General features: G+C 51.4%; 1 protein-coding gene across 3 annotated transcripts in view; it reads left to right on the top strand.

Annotated features, from left to right (window-relative positions):
- USH1C (USH1 protein network component harmonin) overlaps window positions 1–25,790 on the top strand; it is a 52,647-nt gene that overhangs the window by 4,733 nt on the left and 22,124 nt on the right. For 2 of the 3 annotated variants that reach the window (XM_029209213.1, XM_029209212.1), the window contains exons 2-15: window positions 6,633–6,700; window positions 8,089–8,232; window positions 8,372–8,510; window positions 12,198–12,306; window positions 12,423–12,447; window positions 12,640–12,697; window positions 12,988–13,082; window positions 14,814–14,898; window positions 15,851–15,910; window positions 16,071–16,127; window positions 16,433–16,575; window positions 17,635–17,700; window positions 18,046–18,170; window positions 21,258–21,331. In XM_029209213.1, the coding sequence (XP_029065046.1) occupies window positions 6,633–6,700; window positions 8,089–8,232; window positions 8,372–8,510; window positions 12,198–12,306; window positions 12,423–12,447; window positions 12,640–12,697; window positions 12,988–13,082; window positions 14,814–14,898; window positions 15,851–15,910; window positions 16,071–16,127; window positions 16,433–16,575; window positions 17,635–17,700; window positions 18,046–18,170; window positions 21,258–21,331 (1,248 nt within the window). Of the gene's footprint in view, window positions 1–6,632; window positions 6,701–8,088; window positions 8,233–8,371; window positions 8,511–12,197; window positions 12,307–12,422; window positions 12,448–12,639; window positions 12,698–12,987; window positions 13,083–14,813; window positions 14,899–15,850; window positions 15,911–16,070; window positions 16,128–16,432; window positions 16,576–17,634; window positions 17,701–18,045; window positions 18,171–21,257; window positions 21,332–22,432; window positions 22,483–25,454; window positions 25,608–25,790 lie in introns of all 3 variants that reach the window. The other variant, XM_029209211.1, reaches the window with a different exon arrangement.

Below are 25,790 nucleotides of genomic sequence, written 5' to 3'. Positions count from 1 at the left end.
GGGATAGGGAGGGTGGGAGGGAGACGCAAGAGGGAGGAGATATGGGGATATATGTATATGTATAGCTGATTCACTTTGTTATAAAGCAGAAACTAACACACCGTTGTAAAGCAATTATACTCCAATAAAGATGTTTAAAAATATATATCTATATATATATTTTTAAAAAAAGAAGGCCAGTAGCTGTAGGAGTGTGAAAATCAGGGGAGAGGTCTGTGCTAGGATAAGCCTCAGTGAATCCTCGGAGAATAGATGGTACTTAAACCCCAGAGACTGATGAGGTCACTTAGAGACACAGTGTAGATGGAAAGAAGACCCAGAACAGAGCCCGGAGCACCCCAATCTGTAGAGGAGAGGAAGAGGAGAAGAAACAGCAAGGAAGGCAGGAGAACCAGCAGAAGGAGGGAGTGATTGGCTGTGCCCAGCCCTGGGTCAGATGTTACCAACTAGGTAGCATGACACGAGTCTCTTGAAAAGACGAAGGACAATAAAACATGGGTCAGATAAATCCAGTACTATCTGGGATGCACAATGTGAAGGCCTGGGCAGAAGCAGAGCAAGATCCATTCACCCCAGCAACATTTATGGAGGGTCCACTCTCTGCCAGCGGCTGAGAACGTGGAATTTGTGTTCATTTATTCTTACTTGGTTTAATTAACAAACACTTAGAACTTGCTACTTTCCAGGCACTGTTCTAAGTATTTAACAACTATTAACTCAATGAATAATTAAAAAAACAATTTTTAATCTCTCATAGAATGATGAAGTCCTATAAGATACTTTTATCCCCATTTTACAGATGAGGAAACTGAAGCACAGAGATGTGCAAACTCAGACGGGGAAGGGACTTGTGGCCTCACTCCCCACCTTCCCCTAGGCCTGTGTCGGGACCAGATACAGATTAGTGAGAGACAGTCAGGTGAAGAAAGGAAGTCCACCACAGCTTGGTGAGTCCCGTGGCAGAGGTGGGGACAAAGTGCCATCCTGTGCACAGAGAATGACAGGACAGGCTTTGTGGCGGAGCCTGAGGAAAGGCTTGACCAAGGAGAGCTGGTATTTGAGGAGACTTGCAGATGGAGGAAGAGCTCCAGAGAAGAACTGCTGGTACCACCAGTACTAATAGCTAAGGTTTCACACCAGCCATGGTCGCAGGTGTGGTGGCTCCTCCAAATGGGAAACTGAAGAGTTTTATGAAGGGACTGCATAAGGGGAAGGGCAGGGATGGCTGAGCTGACAAGGCGTGGTAACACAGCCTGAGAGGAGCAGCAGCTGGAGGCCAGGGGCTCCTGAAGGGGCAACGGAAGGGGGTTCCAGAGCAAGGGGGAGCATGGCTGCAAGAGAGACGCCCAGTCAGACGCTGCAGCCTCAGCTGGGGGCACCTGCCTCGTGGTGGTCCAGCATGGAGGGAGCCGGGGAATCAGGACCCCACTCCCTTTCTCCCCAGGCCCTCTCACCACCCCCTGGCTGAACACAGCAGGAAGCAGAGGGCAGGGGGCCCATGCAAAGCTTCCTGGGACATAAAACTGGGTGGAGGAGGCGGGGTTGTGGGTCTGGAGGCAAAAAGGAAGAGATCCAGCGCACATTTTAGAGCCCTTGAAATTTTGGAGTCCTGGGCACTGTCCTAAGTACTTTATATACACTCATTCATTTAATCCCCACCACAGCCCCAGGAGGGCAAATGTCACCCAGCGGAACAACATGCATTATTTAACTTGCTTCTTGCTCTCTTTCTCCATCTTTGGCTGGGTGCATGCATGGAGTTGAATTTGCATAAGCTGAAGGTTGTGTGCTTCCGCTGTGCGGCTGTTCTGAAAGGCCAGTCCATATGCCGGAAGGCAGGGAGATGAGGCTGGAGAGGGCTCAAGGCCAAAGCCAGAATTTGCCTCCACTGCCCCAGACACGAGGCCTGAACCTTATGAGGGGGGAGATGCACCTCCCCCCGACACCATGCCGGCCAATAACACTGAGCCAGCTGAGCATCTGTCAGAGAATGCCCATGCTGGATGGAGGGGACCAGACACAGGTGGGTGGGAATGGGGGATTGATGTGATAAAGAGACCCCCACACAGTTTTTTGTAGATGGTGGCCTCTTTAGGGCTTCTGTGCCCATCATCAAGGGGGATCCAAGAAAAGGAAAAGCTTTCTAAATCTAGCTATAGAAAGAAGACATGGTCTTGCACACAGTAGGTGCTCAGTAAATGTGTATTGGACAAATGCAAACAAGAAAGTTCTGTCTGGTAAGTGGATATCATGTGGGAGTTAGAAAACAAGCAGGGGTTTTGGAGCCAGCAGGCATCTCATCTCTCCCACTTCTCTGAGCCTCGATTTCCTCATCTGTCTAATGGGGATAATAATATCCACCCACTTAGAGGGTTGTTGGGAGGTTAAAGATAATGCAAGTAAAGTTCTTCAGACATGATGGCCAGTCTGTAAGCAGAGTCTGTACTGAATGAGGGAGCCGGGCAAGAAGGGCCTCGGGCTGGGAGGCCCGTAAGGAGGCTCTGGGCTGGGCACGGTCAGAAAAGACTCTAGAAGAGGGGGCTTGGACTCCCCTTAAATGAAGGCAGGGGTCAGGTGGGAGGAGGGAGGGCAATCCCTCTTGCTTGGGTCTGGGACCTACTCTTTGTGAGCAGTGGGAACTGAGCTGAGAGGAGCCAGATCCAGGAGGCTGTGTACTAAGGAGGCATGGGAAGGTGACTGGAGTGGGCGGAGAGGAAGGAAGGAAGGCTCTAGTCTAAGGCTCAAGGAGTTCATTGGTCATTCAGCAGACACACTGAGCACTGTGCACCTGTGTGCATGGCACGGTGCTGTTGAAGACCTACTTTGTGGGTTACAGGTATCTGAGCTCAAGGTTTCAGGAGAATGGTACAAAGGGCCCGAGGGCAGGGTTCACTGAAGCTGATCCTTGGACTGGTGCTGGGCAGCCCCCCCCGGGGAGTTTGCTTGAACCCAGATTCCAGGAGGAGGGGATACCATATACATTTTTAAAATATTTAAAAAGTGAAATTTGAATTACAGTGGTGAGGTTACTGCATGTTTGGGCTTCTAGAGAAAGTTCCATGCTTCTCAGTTGTCTTTCTCGGTTCCTTTTAAAGCCCAGAGGCTGAGGTGTGACTGTGTGTTTTCACTCGGGTGTGGTCAGAGAACAAAGCAGTGCTATTATCCCTGAGTCTCTCTGGAGACATTCCCCGGTGGAGAATGGTCAGGGTCACCAGAGTACCACCATTTTGATTTATCACTTACATTTGTACTTAAAGAGCATTCTACATAAACCGGGTATGTTTTCCCAGATATAATGGTATGTGGATAATTTTTTAAATGGGCGAGTTGAATTTCTGGGAGTCGATGAAACATTCTGAGTGAGGATGGGAAGGTTCCAATATGTTGGGGGAAAGGTCTGTTCAGCTGCAGCCTGAGTCCCACTTGGGGAATGATGGAGATCCCCAAGGAGATGACCCTGGAGGAGCAGGTAAGGGCAGAACTGAAGGCCAGGATTGGAGTGACCTAAGCGGTGAGAGTGGATGGACATGAGGCTAAAGAGCTGAACTTTGCGGGCTGCCTCAGAGGGAGACTGGTAGGATGTGGTTTCTCTGTGGGGCCTCTGGATGCAGTGGTCAGCATTGGAGGGCTGCCCACAAGGACCAGGAACCTGGGACCCCCGAGAATAGGCTCTTTCCACAAAGAGCATCTCCAGGCATTCTGTGCTTGACCCAGGAGGGCAGAAAAGCAGAACCCTAGACTCTAACATTGGAAATTGCCTTTGTCTTCCATTCCCACTCTCCACCCAGTGCCTGAATGCTGTCTACCAGGAACAGTGCCTCACTTCTTACATTTAATGATGCAGCAGGAGGCATTTCTGCAAGGAGGGGTGGGAGACAGCTTCAGTCTTAGGGCCTCAGCGAATAAGAGATTTCCCTCTCCTCTACTTTGTCTTATGTCACCACCCATGGCTGGAATTGAGCTAGAAGCCCTTTGGTTGGGCTCTCCTCACTGCAATCAGAGCAGATGGGATTTTTATGCTTCCTTAGAGAACAGAACATCTGCGGTTCCAAGAGTCATCCAAAAGATGTTGTGTTTTCTTTCTTGTTATGAACCAAACCCAAAGGGTTTTTTTAATAGTACAGAGGAGAGTGGTGGGGATTAGAGATAAGGGAGATCCTCTTGAGAGCAAAGCATTTGAAATTTTGGCCTAAACAGGCCCTGGAATTTTTTCCTCTGGAAGGCCTGACTCACCCACGCAGTGGTGCCAGCAGGAAGAGCATAGCCTTTGGAATCAGATAGACCAAGGTTCAAATCTTAGCTCTGTCTCTTATTAGCTGCGGGGCCTTGAGTGAGATGGCTTAACCTCTCTGGTCTTCAGTTTCCTCATCTGCGAAATGGTGTGAGAACGTCGGCCGTGCAGGGCTGGTGAGATAGACAAATGGAATAAAGCCCAGAAAAGCTCCTGGTGCCATCCCATGATGCAAATATTATTTCCCTTCCCCTTCTGTTCCAATGATTCCCCTTCTCCCATCTGATTGTGGATGTACCAGGAGGCAGGGGGATGGACAAATCCATTTGATGCTTATTTATTGACCACTTACTATGCGTTAGTCACAAGAGATTTGGAACAAACAGACCTCATCTTTCCCTCATGGGGTTTTCTGTCTGATGAAGGAAACAGACCAATTCACAAAAAAGCAAGCCTTTAATTACAAATTGTGACTGTTACAGTGAAGGAATTGAAGCATCTCTGGGGTGTGGGAGTGCGTTCCGTTTAGGTAGGTGAGCAGGGAGACCTCCCTGGGGAGGAGGCCAGCCATGCAGGGAAGAGGGGAAGCAGTCCAGGCAGAGAAAGCAGCACATGCGATGGCCCTGAGGCTACAGCGAGTGTGGCCCGTGGGAAGCACTGAAAGGAGGCCCATGCAACCAGTCAGGAGCTGAAGTTGGGCTTTGATAAGTTAAGGTAAAGAATTTGGATCTGAATTTTGTTTTGAGTACAATGAGAAGCTATTAAGTACTCAAGTGATATGATCCAATTTATTTAAATATTTCTGGCCCCTGATCCTAGGGAAATTCAGAATTTTTCTCTGCTCAGACTCCTCTTCCACAGCCGCATGTGGGCAGCCCAGGCCTATCTTGACGCTGTTCCCCACCCCTCTCTTGCAGGCCCAGGCAGAGCAGGGAGAGAGAGTCCAGGCCGGGCCCTCATAGAGATGAGCATTTGGAGGTACCCACTTCTGTGGTGTGTGTAAAAGCCCGGGCTACCACCTAAGGTTCAGTACCACCCACTGTAGCTGATGCTTCTGTCCCCCATCTTCTGGCTAGCTGGGAGCCCCTGGCCTGGAGGAGAGGGGCAGTGAAGTAGGAGAAAGCAGCAGTACCCTTCTTGGAGCAGGTGGGATATAAACTTCTGTAGCTGCTGAAGCCCAACTGTGAGTCAGTGAGTGCAGGGCAAGCCTCCTAGGTTATTCTCATCTTTAATGAAATGCTCAGCCTAATTCTAGAGGGACGGGGGTACAGCTAGGTGGAGACAAGAAATCTGTATTCTGTACCCCTCCTGTTCAGCCCAGAAATCCCAAGGGCTGGGCCCAGTACGTCCTCTCTGTGTTGGGACAGACAGATTTCCCCCAACCTTCCAGAGTCCTTAAGATGCCCATAGAAAAAGGCAAAGGTGCCCTGGCCCTCCTCTGAGGACCAATCAGGTGGGAGCTTCCAGCTTCCAGCAGCAGCTTCTCCCTCTGTGGGCTGAGGCCCTGGACCATGCTGTTGGGCCTGGAGGCTGGAGGAGGGAGGGACCCAAGGACCCCTCGAGCCTCCACCCTGCCCTCTTACTCAGTCCTGGGCTGAAGAGAGAGCTAAGGATATAGTGCACAGAGATTCACACTGAGCTGTCCCAGGGAGTGGAATCTGGGGCTCCTGGCCCACCAGCTCCCCTGGGACTGAGGTGCTAATGAAACAGCTCTTGACCCTGACCTTGGACTCCCAGCCATTGACGTCAGTGAAGTTGAAATAATGTAACCCGATTCTCCCCTTGGGGTGGCGGGGGAGGCATACAGGGGCATGGGAAGGGGAAGGACTGACCAGAAGTCAGGGCCGACCCAGCTTAGGCCGGGACTGGACAAGGAAGAATCCAGTGGTAGGGCGCTCCCGGCCGGTGGGATGTGCTCTATGAGCGAGTGGCCTAAATCCTTTCTGAAAGCAGTTATCTGGCACTACAGCCACCATCAGGTAAGACAGTGGGCTTCTTCCAGAGCGGGGAGCTGACATTGGTGTTGCCACACTGGACACAGGTGACATAACCATGGAGGTGATCGGCAGCATGGCTGCCATGGGGGTGCATTGCTGTCACATGGGGGTTCACATGTATGGTATTCGTGTGCATCCCTGTGTGCACACGCATCACTCCACCTGGGGACGAGGCCTCAGCCTGACCACATCGGATGCTTAGAGGTACTCCTGGGGCCACATCGGGATGGTCTGCACAGTCTGATGTGTTGGAGTCAGGGGGCCACCCTGGCTCTGGCTTCCTTCCTCTTCTCACAACCCTGAGGAGATGTGGAGGAGGTCCCCCAGCAGGGGCCTCCCTTTCCCTGGGATCTGCTATTGGGGTGCTGGGCCTGGAGTTGTAATTCTGCCTTTGGGTTTTCCAGGTGGATTTTCTGATTGAAAATGATGCAGAAAAGGACTATCTCTACGATGTGTTGCGGATGTACCACCAGTAAGTGTACTGGGTCCAGCTCCTGTGGGCCACCCCAGGTACCTCTGTCTTCAGGGAAACCTGGGATGGATTGTTCTGAGACAGGAGGACCTCCCCCTCTTATCCTGGGGGGCTCAGGGAGGCTGATGCTCGGTGTTCCTAGGAATCAAATAGACACGCTACTCACTTGTCTCAGCAAATATTTACACAAATACATTGTGTATGGCTCTGTGCTAGCGGATAGGGGTACACGTATAAGCAAGACAGACTGGTTGCTGCCATCTAGTTGCTTACAGTCTGATGGGGGAGGCTGTCAGGTAGCCAGATAGGTTCAACAGAGTGTGATTGCTAGGATAGGACAGGAAATGCCAGCTGGTCCCAGTGCCAGCATCAGATGTCTGTTATCGCTCACCCGCTTTTTGATTCATTCAGCAACATTTATAAGCTCCTGTCACTGGCCGGGCACCATGCAGAATGTGGAAATGAATATCTACTTCCTTTCCTCAACTAACTTGTGGCTTAGTTGGGGGAGATGGACAGACACTAGCAACACAAGGAACTGTAATACAAGTTCCAGTGAAATAACTGCTGAGTAGAGGTAAAAGCAGGAATGTAAAGAAAGGAGTTCTCAGTTCTAACTGTGGAGGGAGGATCAAGAAGGCTTGAGCCAGGTTTTTGAAGGGTAAGAAGGATTTTGCTGGGTGGAAATATCAGGGAAGGACATTCCAGGATGAGAGATCAACATTAGCAACGGTTTAGAGATGTGAAAGCACAGGTTGTGACAGAGACCATAACAGCCACCAGCCTGGGCAGTTCCACAGAAACAGGTCATGGAGGCCCTGAGCCTACCAAGAAGGATGGACTGTGTCCTCTGGGCAGTGGGGAGCCATCGAAGGGTCTTGAGAAGAGGAGCAATTTACATTTTAAAAAGAGATGGGCTGAGAGTGAGCTAGTCAGCTGGCAGCTGGAGAGGTGCTGGCCCCAGACATTGAGGGTCTGAACGGTCAGAGGTGGAGGCTTGTGAGAGATAGTATAAGGCTGCAGCTCAGAGCAGGAAACAAGGGGATGAGAGGGCTCACTGCGATCTCACAGAGGTTTCCTGTCTGGAAGGATGCTGGGCTTCAGAAGTAGGCAGAGCTGACTTTGAATCCTGGCTTGATTTCATCCGCAGGATGAGTTAACAACCCCTACTTCGATGGTTTCCTTGAGATACTTACATGGGAGAATGGACTCTTCTGAGGCACCCGACCCATCGTTAGGGGCTCTGGGCATTTCAGGAGAGTCCTCCTCAATTCCAAGGCCTGGGCCCAGTGGGTGGGGACCCAGCCCAGGACTGCTTCCTCTGGGAATCCTGGGGTCTCAGAGGTCATGGCTAAGGGGGAGGCTTCAGGGTCCCTGTGTCTCTGCAGAACCATGGACGTGGTCGTGCTTGTGGGAGACCTGAAGCTGGTCATCAACGAGCCCAGCCGCCTGCCCCTGTTTGACGCCATCAGGCCTCTGATCCCACTGAAGCACCAGGTGGAGTACGACCAACTAACCCCCCGGCGCTCCAGGTGCGGAGAGAGCCACAGGCTGGAGGCGGGGTGGGGGGAGAGGTCACCCTGGGATGGACAGGATTGCTCACAAGTGGATGGGGCAGCACTGGCCATCAGGCCAGAGATGGGCCGTCACCGGCCCCTCCTCCCTTGGCAGGAAGCTGAAGGAGGTGCGTCTGGACCGGCTGCACCCCGAAGGCCTTGGCCTTAGCGTGCGTGGTGGCCTCGAGTTTGGCTGTGGGCTCTTCATCTCCCACCTCATCAAAGGTGGCCAGGCAGACAGCGTCGGGCTCCAGGTGAGTGAGCAGAGCTCGGGGAATGTGGGGACCAAGCCCTCAGGCTTCCTGCCTCCCCCTCATTCACTCACTAGGCTGTGTGGTGTAACATGGTCACCTCGCCCTTCTGAGCCTTTGGGAGAGGAAAAGGGTGACGTATCCTGACAGATTGTCCTCGGGCCTATAGAAGTGTGGCTGCAGGCACTTGCCTGTTTTCTTTTTTCTTCTTTCAATTTTAATTGGAGTATAGTTGATTTACACTGTTGTCTTAGTTTCAGGTGTATAGCAAAGTGAATCAGTTACACATATACATACATCCACTCCTTTTTGGATTCTTTTCCCATATAGGCCATTATAGAGTATTGGGTAGAGTTCCCTGTGCTGTACAGTATGTCCTTATCTATTTTGTATATAGTAGTGTGTTGCCTGTTTTCTTGAGGGGAGCTGAGAACCTGGCTCCCAGCTGTCGCTGCCCCTGCTGCACTGCACCCCACCTCCCTTATGTCTGAAGGAAGAGCATAATTATGTCCTGACACCTGAAGTTCTGGACACATAGCCTTCTCCCTGGAAGGGAAAAGGAAATACTGGCATCGTGCAGTGCTTCAGAGCATAGACTCTGGAGCTGGAATGTCCTGGCTTTGCTATTCATTAGCTGTGTGACTTTGATGAAATTACTTAACCCCCTGCCTCAGTTTCCTCATCTGTAAAATGGGATGATGATACTACTACTTACCTCATCAGGTTGTTAGGCCGGAATAAATGAATTCATATTACAAAGTACTTGTATCAGTATCTGGCTCATAAATGCTGTGTGTTAGTTTGCAGAAAACAACATGCATTTTATGCTCCCAGAATATATATGATTTGTTTGTGTTTGCTTAAGGAAACACACACACACACACGCACACAATGAAAAGCAGTTACTTGTTGGAGGGGGAACTGGAGTGGATGGGGGATAAGGTGAGATGGAGTCTTTTAAGGCTACGTCTTTTAATATTATTTGGCTTTTGAATCATATGAATGTACTATTTTTTTCTAAATTCTTTTTATTGAAGTATAGTTGATTTACAATGTGTTAATTACTGCTGTACAGCAAAGTGACTCAGTTATAAACATATATACATTCTTTTTCATATTCTTTTCCAGTATGGTTTATCACTGGATATTGAATATAGTTCCCTGTGCTGTACAATAGGACCTTGTTGTTTATCCATTCTATATATACCAGTTTATGCTGTGTGTTTGTTAAGCAAGCAGAGAGGGAGATTTAATAAACACCTATAATGTGCCAGGTAACATGTTGACAGCCAGTTCTCATTGTATGCCTGGGCTTTCTCATCCCCATTTTACAGAGTTGATAGAAGATCAGGGACTTGACTAGAGTCACACAGCCAGTAAGTGGCAAAGCCAGGATTTAAACCTGGGTCTCCTGACTGCCAAGTCCAGGGATCTCTCTTCAGCACCCCAGGGGCCCCTCCCTTGGGGTCGCCACGCCTCAGTGTCTGGGCAGAGATGGGCAGACCTCCAGGTCTCGCTCCTGCCAGAGCCCAGAGCTGTGTTTTTATATGTCCAGACAGAAGAGGCCCTCCCACCCCCGCCCAGAGCTTCCAGCATGTTTGTTACCAGCATCCCAATCTGGGCTGCCAAGCCAGGGGCTTCAGGGGCCCTGACGGCTAATGGTACAAGACACCGTGGAGTGGGAGGTGGAAACTGGGAGCTGACAGACATCGCTTTGTTCTAAATCCCTGTCTCACGGCTCACTGGTAGCGTCTGAAATTTCAGCCCCTTCATTATTCCTCTCCTGTGCCACACATTTTCCAGCCCAGAAACACAGCCAGAGAAAAAAACATAATGAGCTCTTCTCTTGGCGTCAGCTGAGCCCTCTTTTTTTTCCAGGGTGAGGTCTCCTCCTAGGACAAGCATTTCTCAACGATTCCTCCATGAATTGGGGGCATCAGGGCATTTTAATGAAACTTAGACTTTTACCTTCCTGCCTGTTTCTCAGGCTTATGAATTATCAACCCTTTCTCGGGTTAACGGGCTCATCTCTCCTTTGTGCCGCTGTCCCTCAGATCGTCATTTCACTGTTGCCCTTGCACAAAGGGCCTTTTGCAGGGCTCCACGCGGGAGCGAGAGGGAGAGGAAAGCCAATCCTGCAAGCTGAGCTGGGGGTTGTGTGGGAATCATTCCACTGGGGTCCCGGGCAGGTTCCCTTTTGGAACAACACAGGGAGCTTCACTCAGGGCAGCTTGGGGAAAACATCTGCATCCATTCACCTGTGTGGGTGGGGTTCATGTTTCTGGGGAGATCGCATGTCTGAGGGTGGGGGAGGGGCACGTTCAGATACAGCCTGGCTCAACTGAAGGTCCCGTTGATTTGACCTGTGAGACTGGGCCCCAAGTGGGGGGCTTGGACCCAGCCCTGGGACTCCTCCATCTCTGCACTTGTGCCCCTACTGGAGTTATTTTAGATTTTTGTCCAAGTGTATCCTGTCTGAACCTACATCCTCTGCCCTGCACAACTTGCTGTATAGTCCAAGGCTAGAGAATAATCTGTGTGCCTTGGTTGTCCCAGCTGTAAAATGGACAGAGTTATCCCTGCCTTTCCTATGGGACTTGAGGGCTCTGTCCGGTGGCAAGGATCCAGAGAGGACAGGACACAGGGAACTGCAGCCAAGCTTGGCCAGAGTCCCTTCTTTTCTGCTTCCAGACACCCAAGAGACAACACTTGTCTGTCAGGGAGCCCTGATGTCAAATCTCAGCAACACTGTTCACTAGCTGGATGACCTTGAGCAAGTCACCTCACCTCTCTGAGCCTCAGTTTCCTCATCTGATTAACAGACACGCAGAGCTGTTGTGAAGAACTGCTGCAAGGAGGCCATCCAGCCATTCCCCTTCCATGAGAAGGCCCCAGAAACCTAGAGGGGTCCTTAGTGACCACCACCCCCCGCCCCTGTGGCACCTCTTTGAGCCCCTTGCCAGACCACTGAGAAGACGGGGGTCTGGGTCCAGGTGTGGAAGGGAAGTGTTCAGGTGACAATAGGGAGAAGGTGACTCTGGGGGTTGTTGTAAAGGGTAGGTGTTGGCCCAGAGGACCCCTCAGAGGCTATGTGCCCACCCAGCCCCCAGACCTCACTGAGAGTCAAGCTGCGTCCCCTACACTTACTAACAAGTCTCTAAAGGGTCAGCATGTGTGGTGTGAGGTAGGCCGCCAGCTGACCTGCCCTGGCCTCAGGCTGGAGAGGGTCGGGTTGTCCACGATCCAGTCCCTGCTCTGTAGCTAATGACTGTGACTGTGGACAAAACATCACCTCCTGGGCCTCAGTTTCAACTGATGTCTGAGGATCCTTCCAGCCCCGTAGTTATTAAATGGGGAGCTTCAGGACTGATCCCCAGGGCCAAGGTGCTCAGAGGACAAAGGCCAGGGAAGAGCTGCTTGAATCTTGTTGGAGGGTCACCCTTCGCATGAATTCCAGAACCTGATGGTGCCCCAGTGGGTGGAAGGGACAGAGTGAGGGTACAGAATCCTGACTTCTCCTCCCAGCTCTGCTACCCGCTCTCTGTGCCCCTCGCCCCCATCTTGGTTCCCCCATCTGTAAAATGGGCAGAAAGACTCCTGGAGAGCAGGCCAGGAGTATCTGGCCATGAGCCTGCCCAGCTGCTCGATGCTTCCTCACCCTGGTGCGTCTTCTCTCTGCCTGTGGTTAAGGTAGGGGACGAGATCGTCCGGATCAATGGGTATTCCATCGCCTCCTGCACCCATGAGGAGGTCATCAACCTCATCCGCACCAAGAAGACTGTGTCCATCAAAGTGAGACGTGAGTGAGGCCAGAGCACGGGGGTGCTGACGGTGGGGCACCTGGTGGTACCCAGCTCCTAGGGGAGGAAGGGAGGGCAGAGGAGCCATCCTAACCCCCATACCTTTCTCCCACAGACATTGGCCTGATCCCTGTGAAGAGGTGAGCAGGACCCTCCTCTGCAGGCAGACTCCTCCCTATGGGCTCAGGGTCCTGGATCAGCCTGGGGTCTGGCCAGCACTGCCCCTGGGCCAGTGATGGTGCAGGCTTCAGATGGGGAAGATTTGGATTTGGGGCCTGGTGCCTCAAACATCTCTCCCTAATGACCCACCTTCTACTTTCCCCTGCCATCAGCTCTCCCGATGAGCCCCTCAAATGGCAGTATGTGGATCAGTTTGTGTCGGAATCTGGGGTAAGGGTCAGGACCGCCGGTGATGGGGGCTGGATGGGCTGGATGGGGTAGCTGGCCCTGAAGGAAGGCCTTCTCTAGGGATGTGTCCTCAGGGGCTTCATATAGGCCCCCAGCACATCCAGAATGCCCCTGTGGGTGGTGGCCCAGCTGGTATAGACACACACTCCCAGGGACAAAACGGCAGTCGGGCTCATGTGGGGACAGCATCGCTCGCCCCGAAGGCCTTATGAGCACAAGAAGCCCCTTGCACAATGCGGACACCCGGTGACCTTATCGTCTCCCTCCCTCAGGGTGGGCAGACCAGCCTGGGCTCTACCAGCAGTCAGGAAAACAAGGAGAAGAAGGTCTTCATCAGCCTGGTGGGCTCCCGGGGCCTTGGCTGCAGGTGGGTGGCAGGTACGCCCTGGGGCTCACTCATGGCCAGCAGACCCCAATAGGTCCCTCACACCATTCCCCTTCCTCACTGCTGCTTCTGAGGAGACTTTTGTCCACTAGCGATGACACTTCTTGGTGCTTGATTTCCCCTCTGAGCTTCACAACAGCCCTGTAGGGCCAGAGGGACAGCTCTAACAGGCCCATTTTACAGAGGAGGAAACTGAGGCCCAAAGGCAGAGCCATGTTCCTTTGGTGGGCCCTCAAGTCATGCAAAAGGAACCTGTCAAGCTGATCATGTCTGTCACAGTTCCCTTCTCACTTATTACCTTGTGGCTTCCTTAGGAGGCAGCCAGGGAGTTGCAAACAGGCATTGGGTCTCATGGGGCATTCTTGTTAAGCACACAGGTACTGCAGTTAGAGATCTAGGCCCTGCTGTGCCACCTATGAGCTCTAGAACCTTGGACAAGTTACTTAACCACCCTGACCCTCAGTTTCTTTTATTTATTTATTTGTTTGTTTGTTTGTTTTGGTTGCTTGTTTGTTTGTTTTGGTTGCATCAGGTCTTCGTTGCAGCAGGTGGGCTCCTTAGTTGCAGCTCGCCAGCTCCTTAGTTGCGGCACGTGGACTCCTTAGTTGTGGCATGCGAATTCTTAGTTGCGGCATGCATGTGGGATCTAGTTCCCTGACCAGGGATCAAATCCGGGCTCCCTGCATTGGGAGCACAGAGTCCTAACCACTGTGCCACCAGGGAAGTCCCCTCAGTTTCTTTCTCTATAAATCAGCAGTAATAGTCCCCATATCACAAGGCTGTTGTGAGGAAGAGTGAGATGACAGAATGAAGTACCAAGCTTAGTGCCTGGCAGGTAGTAAGCAGTTCGTAAATATTAGCTATTATTATTTGTCTTTTTTTTTTTTTTGACCGCACCACAAGGCTTGTGCGATCCTAGTTCCCCGACCAGAGATTGAATCTGGGCCCTCGGCAGCGAAAGCGCAGAGTCCTAACCACTGGACCACCAGGGAATTCCCTAAGTTATTCTTCTTATTTCCATTCCATCACATTTCTGACAAGCATAAGTGATTAAAAAAAAAAAGTCCCTCCTTTCTAAGAAATTATAGCTTAATATAGAAGCCAACCACATAAACAGTTCCAGTATTGAGGGACTCTGTCACGGAGCTGCATTCTGGGTCAGGCGTGGCAAATAAGTTTTCCATCCTGTGCTCTCTCTAGTCAGTTAGTGGTGGCTGCCCTGGAGTACTATTTTGAAAAGAACTTTAATGCTGTATCTAGGCGTAGGTGGGAAAGAGTGTTGCGATTGATTGGTGATATCTGCCACAGATCTGGGAGGGGAGATTAACAAACAGTACAAGTGCCATCCTTGCTGTAGGTGTTTTAGCAGCACGGGGAAGGGAGCAACCAGCTTAGTCAGGGGATAGAATAAGGAGATTGGTTAAAACCTTGTAGAGGAGATAACATTTGAGTGTTGAGGAATGCATAGGAAAATGCTAGAAAGAGAGAAGAAACAGCATATGCAATAGGTTGGATGAGAGGTTGGGTAGGGGGAATTAGACGTAGCTTTCTGTTGGTAGTTGCCACAGGGAAATGAGGCTGAACAGGTAGATGACAGAGGGCTTGGGTACTGAGCTCATGTGTGACCTGGACACACAGGCATGGGGGCCGGTCATTGAAAATGAGCCAGCACTGAAGAGCAGAGGCTCACCTGATCTTCCGAATCTCCCACAGCATTTCCAGCGGCCCCATCCAGAAACCTGGCATCTTCATCAGCCACGTGAAGCCTGGCTCCCTGTCTGCTGAGGTGGGGCTGGAGGTGAGTGACCCTGGGCCTGCCCCAGTGGGGCCCCTGTGGGGTGCAGGGTCAGACTGTGATCGCACAGGGATGGAGCACGTGCTTTCCCACACAGCCCTCTCTCAACACTCACTGGCTGATGATTCCTACTAACCCCCAATGGGAAGGCTTCACAGAGGGGGTGACATTTGAGCCTTTCTCCAGCCCTTCTCCAGCTCTGAGAGCCTTTGGTCCTGCGCTTGGGATGTAGTAATAATAATCAGAATTGACATTCATTGAGCGTTAACTGGATTGGACATTGTTCTAAGCCCTTTAAAATGTATGAGAACTCTGAAAATTAGGTACTATCGTTAGCCTCATTTTACAGATGAGGAAACTGAGAGCCAGAGAAGGATCTTTCCAAGATCATGTACATAGTATGGCAGGGCTGGGATTCAAACCTAGGTGGTCTGATTCCAGAGCTAGATAGAACTCTTAACCTCTTCTTTGGACAAGTTATTTCCTCTTTCTCTGCTTCAGTTTCCTATCCTGTAAAATGGGGGTGCTAGCCTTCCTTCTGGGGTCGTTGTGTAGATTAAATGTATTAATACATATGCTTAGAACTGTGTCTGGTACATACTGAGGGATTGATTAACGTTAGCTATTATACTAATTATTATTACGACTCCACACAGAATCTACTATATGAGAAGCTTAAAGGCTCCTAAGTCTACAAACTGAGTTTTTAAAGCAAATGTCGTAAATTCAGCCAAAGTAATGAACTTCTAAAGGTGTAATATTTGACAACTGATGAAAGAGATATGGGGTGGAGGAGCCCTGGGAGGACCCTATTGGAACTCTGCTCTTTCGGAAGAGTTGAGGTACAGCTACTTGAAGACCCAACGTCTGATGCTGGCCTCCAGGGGGAGCTCTTCCAACAGACTGAGTGTACAGATAATACAAACATGCTGATCACTCTCCATTTCTCCACCAGCCAGGGGACCAGATTGTCGAAGTCAATGGCATCGACTTCTCCAACCTGGACCACAAGGAGGTGAGATGTGGGTTTTTCACCTTCTGGCTGTGATCCTCTCTGCTGTCCTCTTCTCACCTACGTCCCCCTTGCCACAATGTCTGAAACCTTCTGTGCTCTCCAGAGGCCTCAACTACTCTGATCTGTCAGGTCTCAGCTGGCTATCTCCCTGTCCCCACAGGCCGTGAACGTGCTGAAGAGTAGCCGCAGCCTAACCATCTCCGTCGTAGCTGGAGCTGTAAGTCCAGAACGAGCTGGTGGGGGCCCTGTGACCCCTGACCTGCAGCCCAGCTGCTCAGACCCCTGATCTCTGCCACACACTCGTGGGAAAGGCCAAGGGGTCTTCTTCCCTGAAGCTCTGATAGCAGCTGGGGAGGATTTCTGCCCAGCCAGAAGCTTGGGTCAGACAGAGCAGGAGCCGCAATGCCTGACATGGGGGGCCACGGAGATGAGAAGGCAACCCAAATCTTGGCCCTCAAACTCTGGCAGTGGACTTCTAGGTTCCCAGGGGACTGAGCAAGGCGCCTCTTTTCTCCCCATGAGGGCCGGGAGCTGTTCATGACAGACCGGGAGCGGCTGGCAGAGTTCCGGCAGCGCGAGCTGCAGCGACAGGAGCTTCTGATGCAGAAGCGGCTGGCGATGGAATCCAACAAGATCCTCCGGGAGCAGCAGGAGATGGAGCGGCAGTGAGTGTGGCCAGCCAGGAGGCCCCTGCCCTGCCCTCCCAGACCACTGTACCATCCCACCCGCCTTTCTTCCTGCCCACTGCATCCCGAGCTGACTTTATTCTCTCCCTCGAGGCCTGTCTTCAGACCAGATGGGCTCAGTGATGCTCAGTGGAAGCATCCCCTGCCTCCAGACCACGAGGCTCCTCCCTCCTTGCCAAGGAAAGCCCTTGATTTCCAAGACCCAGGAATACGGAAAATGAGGATGCTACTAGCAATAACTAACATTTGTCAAGTACCAACCACGTGGCTGGCGTTGTATTAGGGCCTTGTTTACGTTCCTCAACTGAATTCCCATAATAGCCCTGGGAGATAGATGGTATTAACCCATTTTATAGGTGAGGAGACTGAGACTCAGAGAGGCTACACCACTTGTGTACAAAGTCAGACATGGCTAAGCTGTGGAATTCATACCCAGGCAGTTTGGCTGCCCCATCTATGGTGATAAGAACTACCCCCCACCGACCCCAGAGTGGCTGGGATGATGACTGAGAGAATTCATAAGTCAAAAACTATTGTCAAGATCCCAATCCAGATACATTCTATGAGCATAATAAGAATTTGGGAAAGGAAAGTGGATGGGATCTTTCCACCTCTCCCATCACAGAATTTGCCTGAAGAACTACCCTGGGTGGTACCTCTGCCCATTACTCTGGCCTTGCTTAGCAGCCCCAGCTTTGCCCCTGGGGTCTAGGGCCCTCCTCTGGGAGGACCTCACTCAGTCAGTCACTTTATGCTGGTGTTTAGAGGTGGCTGCATGGCATGTGGCCTGCACTGAACTGCCTCCAGTCTCCCGCAGTGCAGAATCTCTGCTCAGCAGTGCCAGACGAAACCACACAAGAGCACAGGATCCAGACTTTTCTGGACCCTCTTTCCCAGCATCCAAATTTGGTCCAGGCATCCTTGGAAAGGAGCCTGGAAGAAATATTTAAAACTTTTCTCAAATCAGAGATTAGCTGCAAGGAAGAGTTAACTTCTCTGACATAGATTCCAACATGCCAACTTGCATTTGTGTTTCAGAAGGAAAAAGGAAATTGCCCAGAAGGCAGCAGAGGAAAATGAGAGATACCGGAAGGAGATGGAACAGTGAGTGCCTTGGCCCCATGTGTCTGCACACACATGTCTCTGGGACGTGGCCCCAGAGGCCACCTCCAGGCCCAGTTTACCTGGCCCTCTTGTCCCCCTGGCGGACTGTCCTTTATTTGTAGTCATTCCATAATCCTAGTAAAACCCATCATATTAGGGTAACTGGAATACAGTCTTGTAACTGTCAGGGTGGCATTCACACCTGATTTAGAATACAAGTGCCAGGGACTCGTTTTCGTCACGGCTACAACCACGTGGCTTCTCCCCAGGCTGGTTGACGTTCCCCAATAGGCAGAAGGCAGGCCTGCAAAGGTTCTGACTCCAGTCACAGGCGTCTTATTTCAGGATCGTGGAGGAGGAAGAGAATTTTAAGAAGCAGTGGGAAGAAGACTGGGGCTCAAAGGAACAGCTCCTGTCGTCTAAAACCGTCACCACCGAGTTGCACCCAGTACCCCTTCGCAAGCCAAAGTGTATGTATCATGCGCCAGGGGAGAGGGGGCTTCCTTCTGGGGCCTGGGGATGTCTAGACAAAGATAGAGGTCTCCCGCCACTCACCACCACCTGCCCAGGTGAGTAGGCCATGGCTGTCTCTTCATGGAGGGGTGGCCAAGTGCCAGGTGCTGTCTGCCAGGGCATTGGGATGGTTGGGATCTGCCTGCCCTCCTTGTCCTGGGGGCCGGCTGCCAGGCTCTCCCCCATGACACAGACTCAGGCATGTGCCCTTGGACTTCTGAAGAGGGGCTGGAGAGCTGTGGCAAAAGCCAACTGCTGATGGGATTATCATCCTAGTATGTCAGGTGTTGTGTCCTCCTCTTGCCCAGTTCTGAATTGGGGCTGGGGTAAAACAGCAAGAAAGAGGGCAAGGGGCTCACGTGAGAGAAGGACTCTGGTGGTCCAAGGCTGGTGAGCAATTGCGGGAGGAGCTTACCGAAGTGCCCCTACCACCTGCATCCCTGTGTGTGGACTGCAGTCACGCCACTCCGAGGATGGAGCCGGGGAGAGAACTGTGTGACCCTCCCAGGCACCAAACTGCAGCCATCCTTGGGCCTCAGCAACCTCTGCCCTTCCCATCTCCTTTCTTCCTCTGTCCTGTGTTCCCACGTCCACTCGCAGTCCAGGCCCCCACCACGTGCTCCCCCGTGCACCTGCTCTCCACCCCAACTCCCAGGCTGTCATGTCTCTTCAAGGGGCAACCCACCAGGGCAGGGTTGGGGGCTCAGTCTCAGTGCTTCTTCAGTGGGGTAGTGGTAGGGAGCCAGGAGCCAGGCAGCTTGGGGGGCCGTGGCAATCACAGGTCCAGGATGCCTGGTTGGGCCTTTACTCGCTGACTTTACAGCTGTTTCGGTTTGTACTTGACACAAGGCAGATTCTACTCCAGCTGACTGTGCTCAGCCGACCTTGGACCCTCCCAAGAACCAAGGTCCCCCCACTTCCCCTGTGCAGCAGCCATTTGGGATCCTGTGATGGGGTCCGGACAGCTTTGGCCCCAACTTTGAACCATACCCGAGCCCTAGAGGGACATCAACTTGCCAACCCAGGCCACTTGGGTCAACAAGAGGCGCAGGGCATCTGGATGGTTCCACGTCACCCCTCCCTGGTGCAGGGCAAGCATCTCCCAGCACATTTCTTGCTGGAACCGGGGCAATGTCATCTTGGGTCCTCTCCGAAGGACAAAGCACTTTCTCATCAGCCACCCCCATGACATTCGGTATGAGTTGAGGATGTGGCCAGAGCTAGATTCCCGGCGAATAATCTGTGCTTTAGACAGGTAGCTAATTTGCTCTTCGGAGTGAAATAGGAGCTTCCGAAAGAGAGAAATCGATTTTAATTGCTTCTCATGAAAGTAATCCTAGTCAATTTAGTACCTTCCTAGAAATTGGGTCTTGGCCTCAAAGCAAACACACTCTCTCAGGAACTGTAAAAAATAAAAGCCCTTTCTCTAGCTATTTATTCAGTGCTTTTCGACCAAATCAAGCTTCTTGAATAAAAGGAGCAAAAACTTTCCCTTTGCTGGAGATATAAATGTCTTCTAAGGGAACGGGAGGAAGCAAGTGATTGAGGACCAGGCTCTGCCGGCCTGAGCTGAGGCAGCCAGGCCACCGCCATCCATTTGCATCTGCGTCGGCAGTTTAATTTTACTTTGGAGATCAGGCAGGAAGTGCAGGAAGGCCTCTGAGCCAGCTCAGTTCCCACCTTTTCCCCATTCCTCGGAGGCTGGAATGGTCTCTGCCTTTTAGGGCCGACAGGCCAGACTGCAGCCAGCCCCTCCCTGACCACTCTTCAATCTGGGGGTCCAGTCAGCTGACAGGTTCTACCTGACTCAGGTGTCTTGTGCCTGTGTGGAGCCAGCATTTTTGAACAGACAGGAAAGAGTGTGAAGCATCTCTTGCCTGGAAAATGAAGCCACTCATCCTAATGATCAGGGGGGACTGACTGTTCCCCTCCCCGCCTGCTTCCCAGGGGCTCTGCCTGCCTACCTATGACCGACCTCAATGTTGAGCAGAACCTCAACATTACACTGAGCCCTCAAAGCCAGGACGTACAGTCACAGAGGCCCCAGAATAGCTTTCCTTAGCAAAAGCAAAAGGGGGCAGAGGGGTAATTAAGGTTCCCAGAGCTGGAAGGAGGCTTGAAAGATAAGTTTAAATAAGAGCTTTCCAGCCTTCTCATCAAGGACCCCATCTATTAGCCCCCAATCCCATTAGACCCCATGTTTTGGAAGTTGAGTTTTTTCCTACTACACTAGTAAGTAATCATTTATATTCACTGTTTTTTTAAGTAGTCCCTCTTGTTAGCAAGAGAGCATCAGCGTTCCATTGTGGAGTGAATATAAACCGAGCCAAAAGCAAAGGAACTTACGTATAGCCTTTTCACAGGTTAATAGGCCAGCTCTTCTAATTAATATTTTGAAATATTAATAAGCAGCTCATAGCAGACTCAAACACTACTCTCCAGGGCCCCAGGGAGGCCAGAGTCCAGGTTAGAAATCACTGGAAAGGACAGTTTGCTATTCTCCACATTAGGTCAGAATTCATGTCTTTCTAAGCACACGTGCCCCTTTTACCCCTTGGGACCTCCTCACCTCCTCAGGATCCCAAACTTCTGTCTGCTGCCCACACACACAGTTCTGACATTCCCTGGGGACCCAGAGCTCCAAGGGTGATGAGAAGAAGCTGGGAGGATCTGTTTCCCATTGCAAGCCCTTGACATCAAACGTGTATAATACTCAGATATTCCTGTCATCAGTACTGCACCTCCTGTTTCAACCAAACACTCTGCAAAATGGTTCTCATGCTGCTGTCAGATCAGAGGCCCCTGTTGTGAGCCCATTTTACAGATGGAGAAATGAGAACTACCAAGGTTGAAAGCACTGCACGCACCATCCCAGAGCAAGAAACCTTCGCTCTGGATTCCTGAGCCCTGTTCTCGCCCCTGACCTCCCAGCTCTCCCATGGAGTAAGCTGGTCACAGGCCCCCAGGCACCCCCAAGCACCTCTGGCCTCTTGATCTCCCAAGTCCTTCTTGGTTCACCAACTTCCTCCTCTTTTCCCGGGTAGATGATCTGGGAGTGGACCCCGAGTTTGATCCAGCAGATGACCTGGACGGAGGCACGGAAAAGCAGGGAGAGCAGGTTTGCGGCCCCCGCTTCGCTCCCTGGCCTTGCTGCTCTGTTTGCCTTGCCCGCCTCCTCCTGCCAGCCCTGCAGACACCCAGCTCTGAGGGTCCAATATGTGGTAGGGACTCCTGGAGTCCGGGAAGCTCCTCCAAGCCCCGGCTTGGTCCAAGCACTGCACACAATACCTTAAGGACAAGACTCACGGCCAGGCTGAAACGTCAGCTGGAACTGCTGGTTCAAATATTTAATACTACCCAAGCCTAAGTTCTTTCTCTGCTGCTCTGGCCTCTCTCCCAAGACTCCCTAGACCTCCCCAACATCGAGCAACTAAGAGGATAGTGCTGGGTCTAGCAGGGGGCTTTCTAGATCCTGTTCCAGAGCTCAGGCTGGTCAAGGGTGGGTAATTAAGCCATCACTTCTGGCCAGGGAGCTTCAGCCTTGAGGTATTAGCCCATCCGTCATGCTGTTGCCTGGGGAAGGCAGGGGGCTGGTGATCTGGCCTGGGTGGGGATATGCTTTTCTGGGGGCAGATCTCCTGCCCACTGCTGCTTAAGTGCCCTTCCCCGAGCTGACCCTGCCAGAGCCTTCTCTTTCGCCGTTGAAAGCAGAGGACGTGGCCTGCTCTGTGAGACAAGACAGTTTTGTTCTGTCTGACAGTCGTTCTAGGCAGAGACCCAGGCTCCCTTTTGTTTCGGGTTATTTCTTGGATGGAGGAACCTGACGCCAGTCAGGAGAGGCCTTGTTCAATGGGGCTTTGTGTTTGCAGACTGTGGCTGTGATGGGGAAAAGCTCATCCTTCTACAAGGGGCTTTCTCTTTGACTTTCTGGCACTGACTTCTGAAGCCAGTGTCCTGGGGGAGGCAGCTGACAGTGGCCCGGGGCCTGGGAATCGGGCCCTTTCTCAGGTGGTCTTGGGCCTGCTTTACAACCCAGGTCAGGCCAGGTAAGTGGAGAGTCAGACAGAGGGTGCGGTTCTGCTGTTGAATTTGCCGAGGCTGCTCTTCATCTCACAAAGCCGCGAGTTCCTTGGGAACCCACCTCCTCCTGGCTGCTGCCCATGGATGCTCTGGTTGAGCTGAACTGCATCTCATTGCTTTGTTCTCTGTGTTCTTATAGCCTTTGGATGGTTTTATCGCTACGATGGCAAATTCCCAACCATCCGGAAGGTAGGCCAGGACTGGGTGCTGTTTGCTGCTGAGTTTGCCGTTGGTTTTGACCTTTTCCAAACATTGTTTCTTCTCCTGTCGTCTCTCAACGGTGTGACCGCCTGTTCACTGGGGGGGGCTAACCCTGTCTGTGCCTCTCTGTCAGACTGATGTCAGATGGCAGGGCGCTGTCACAGCGGCATCGTGGGGGAGGTATTCATGGGCTGAGACCTTCCCAGGTACCATCAGGCACTGCTGGGTCGGCACCAGCCCCACTGGGCACGGGACAGGGCAGAGCCATGGCAGGAAACTTCTGCTTTGTTTCTCAAGTAGAACCAGAGGCCAAGACCAGAAGCCAAGGTCAGACAGTGAAAAATCAAGTTGGGTGCAGGTTATGAGACATGCACACAGAGGATTTTATTTGAAAAAATAATAAAAGGAGATGTACAGGTAAAATCTTTTCCAGGCACTAATAACTAGATAAATGTAAAAGAACTAGCGTCTCCTCCACACACACCTCCCATCAGAAATCATGTCACTCGAAAATCACTCTTGGTGAATAGGAAAGCTTATTTTCCTCTATTCATTAGTCCAGTCATTCCAGAAATAGCTGGTATTTTGGTTTTCATTTCATTTCCAAAAGAGAGAAAAATTGCATCTAGGTAGAAGCAAGAGCACATCCACCCCATCTGCCTCTCCTCTCAGTCTGGGCCAGAAGGAATATCTGCCATGAATTTAACTGACAGCTAAAGGACAACAGAATCATGTCCCTCATGCTGGCTCTGAAAATCTATTGACATTTTTTCTAGAGTCATGTGAGATGCTTTGTCTCCCAGCAGCTGGAGCGAAGTCCCCAGGTAATACAAGTGGCCCTCTATGGCCGTGATCAGCAATGCACAAAATTCCCCTTATTTGAAAAGATAACTATTCAGTGTCTTCTTGAGCCCTCTGGGTCTCAAGGCGCCCAGGCCTGTGACCTCACAAAGTCTATTCCAGCGCCTGAAGGATTCATGTTTCTGACTGAATCCTTTCCCCAGGACGGCTTGAGTAAATCACGGAGACCAACCCTACTTGTAGGAGGCCGCCATCTGGCAGGGCAGGCAGATTCACACACAGCTAAGTAACATGTATGGAGAAGGCTAGTGTGTGATCAGTAGGCGATGCTATGGGGCAGCTTGCCTTTCTGCATCAGTAGGCAGGTACTTTTCTCTTGGAGATGGGACAGAAACTGTCATATCTGCCTGCCCCACCCAGGAGCCCTAGCTCTAAAATCTTAACACTGGTGGTTTTTTTTAAACTAGTAGAGTGGCCATGCCTATTATGATGCTCCCTGTGAGAGGCCATGCCCTTAGTCTAGCAAGCTGCCATTGGGTAGAATGTTTCTGGCTCCTCTTGGGGAATTGTCTGAATTGATAATATGATAGTAGGGATTCATCTATCAACTGAGCTGAGAGTCTACTGAACAGGGTAGGAAGGAATCAAGCAGAACTCTGAAGTAGTGAAAAACATTTTCTCAAGTGGCTCACAGACTGCTCTGGGGGTGAGTCCCCATATCCTAGATGGGGAACCATCTCCAAAGCACCTGTGCACAGAGGTGGGGGTAGTCTTTAGGAGGGGAGGCAGAATGACTCGGTCACATGTCCATAATGACCCGTCATGCCCCTCCAGCTGTGGACAAAGTTGTGTGTCCATTGCTGGGAAACTCAATTCCTCCTTCCTGGCCTTGGATGCTAGGATGATTCAGGAATTCTGAGAGTAGGCCCCAGGAAGCCTTGTGGGTTTGGGGGTGAGCTCAATGAACGTGCAGGCTTCCTCCTTCCCCAGAGTGTTGACTCTCTCTGCTGGCCCCTGTCCTCCATGCTGTGTGATGGGGTCTGACGCTCCCTCCTACCATGCTCCATTGCCCCCAGCTCATCAGAGCACCGTGGGGAAACTCACGTCCAAACTCTGGCGCCACCACTTACTAGATGTTTGACGTCCAGCAAGGGACTTCACCTTTCTGAACCTTGGCTCTTTCATCAGAAGGGGGATAATATGTATTTATAAGATAATCAACTTTTAATCCCTTGGCACATAGGTAGTCCATAAATCTTAATTTTCTTCATTCCTTACTCCCTGGCTTCCCTGCAAGCCCATGGGAGAAGCAACCAGGAAGGCAGACGTTGTGGTCTAATTCAAACAGGAAAAAGAAGTCTGTTTGCCCTGCATCTCCTTCCCCCAGTCCTCTTCAACCCTGACGGCCAGTGAAGAGCAGTTAGGCCATCCTCCCTACCTTCTCCTGCCCACCATCTCCCAGTCCTGTAGTTTCTGTCTGGTCCTCAGTTCGGGAGCCTAGTTCAGAGGGAACAGTGGATTTGGACTCTCCAGGATGAAATGGTCTGGAGTTTAAGCATCAGGACAAAATCTGATGTCCCTGGCTCTGGGCTCCCAGGTCGGAGGCTGACACCCTTCTCCTCTAGCTCAGGACAGGGGATCTGTCCCAGATTTTCTCTAGAATCTACCAAGATGCACCTGTGATGTCTGAACATCCAGTTGTTGGAGAAGGCATATGCCCAGATACTAAGAAATAAATACAATGCTTTTTAAAATACAGAGCTTTGAAGCTCACGAAGCTCTTTCATAGATGTTATTTCATTGGCTCTGAATGGCAAACCTGTGGGGTAGGTATTTCCCCCATTTTGGAGATGAGATAAACCAGGCCCAGAGAGGTTAAGGAACTTAACCAAGGTCACAGAGCTTGTTAGTGAACTAGTAAGCCAGTTCTTCTGGCTGGCACAGGGAAATGTGTCTCACTCTGTGATGGGTAGCAGCGTCCTGCCTGTCCTTAACCTTAAGCCCAATGCCCAGTGTGGTGGGGCAGAGCTAGGGGAGGGGCTCACTGTGGGGTGGTTGCCTGCTGTTGTCTGAAGACTGAATGCCCTGTTTGCTGTGCTGTGCCAGTGTCAACACTACCTTGTAACCCTTGTCTTATAAACAATGCCGCATCTGCTCAGAAAGGAAAGGATAAGAAGAAAGCCAAGTATGATAGCCTTCAGGAGTTGAGAAAGAATAAGAAGGAACTGGAATTTGAGCAAAAGCTTTACAAAGAGAAAGAGGAAATGCTAGAGAAGGAAAAGCAACTGAAGATCAACCGGCTGGCCCAGGAGGTATGTGTCCTGCTCCCAGGCCTGGTGAGCTTTCCTGGGGCAGTTTGGTTGGTCCCCACCACGCTCTCAGGGAACCAGATGGAGTTGCTCTTCCCAAATGCAGTCCAAGGATGGAGTGAGCCTGGCCTCCTCCCCAGGCTGGAGAGTGACATCTTCCTACCTACCCAGAGTCATCTGAGACTA

This window comes from Monodon monoceros, unplaced genomic scaffold (assembly GCF_005190385.1).
Source record: "Monodon monoceros isolate NGI ecotype Baffin Bay Population unplaced genomic scaffold, NGI_Narwhal_1 Super_Scaffold_7, whole genome shotgun sequence".
Taxonomy (NCBI): Eukaryota; Metazoa; Chordata; class Mammalia; order Artiodactyla; family Monodontidae; genus Monodon; species Monodon monoceros.
This window is presented reverse-complemented; position numbering and strand designations above follow the sequence as displayed.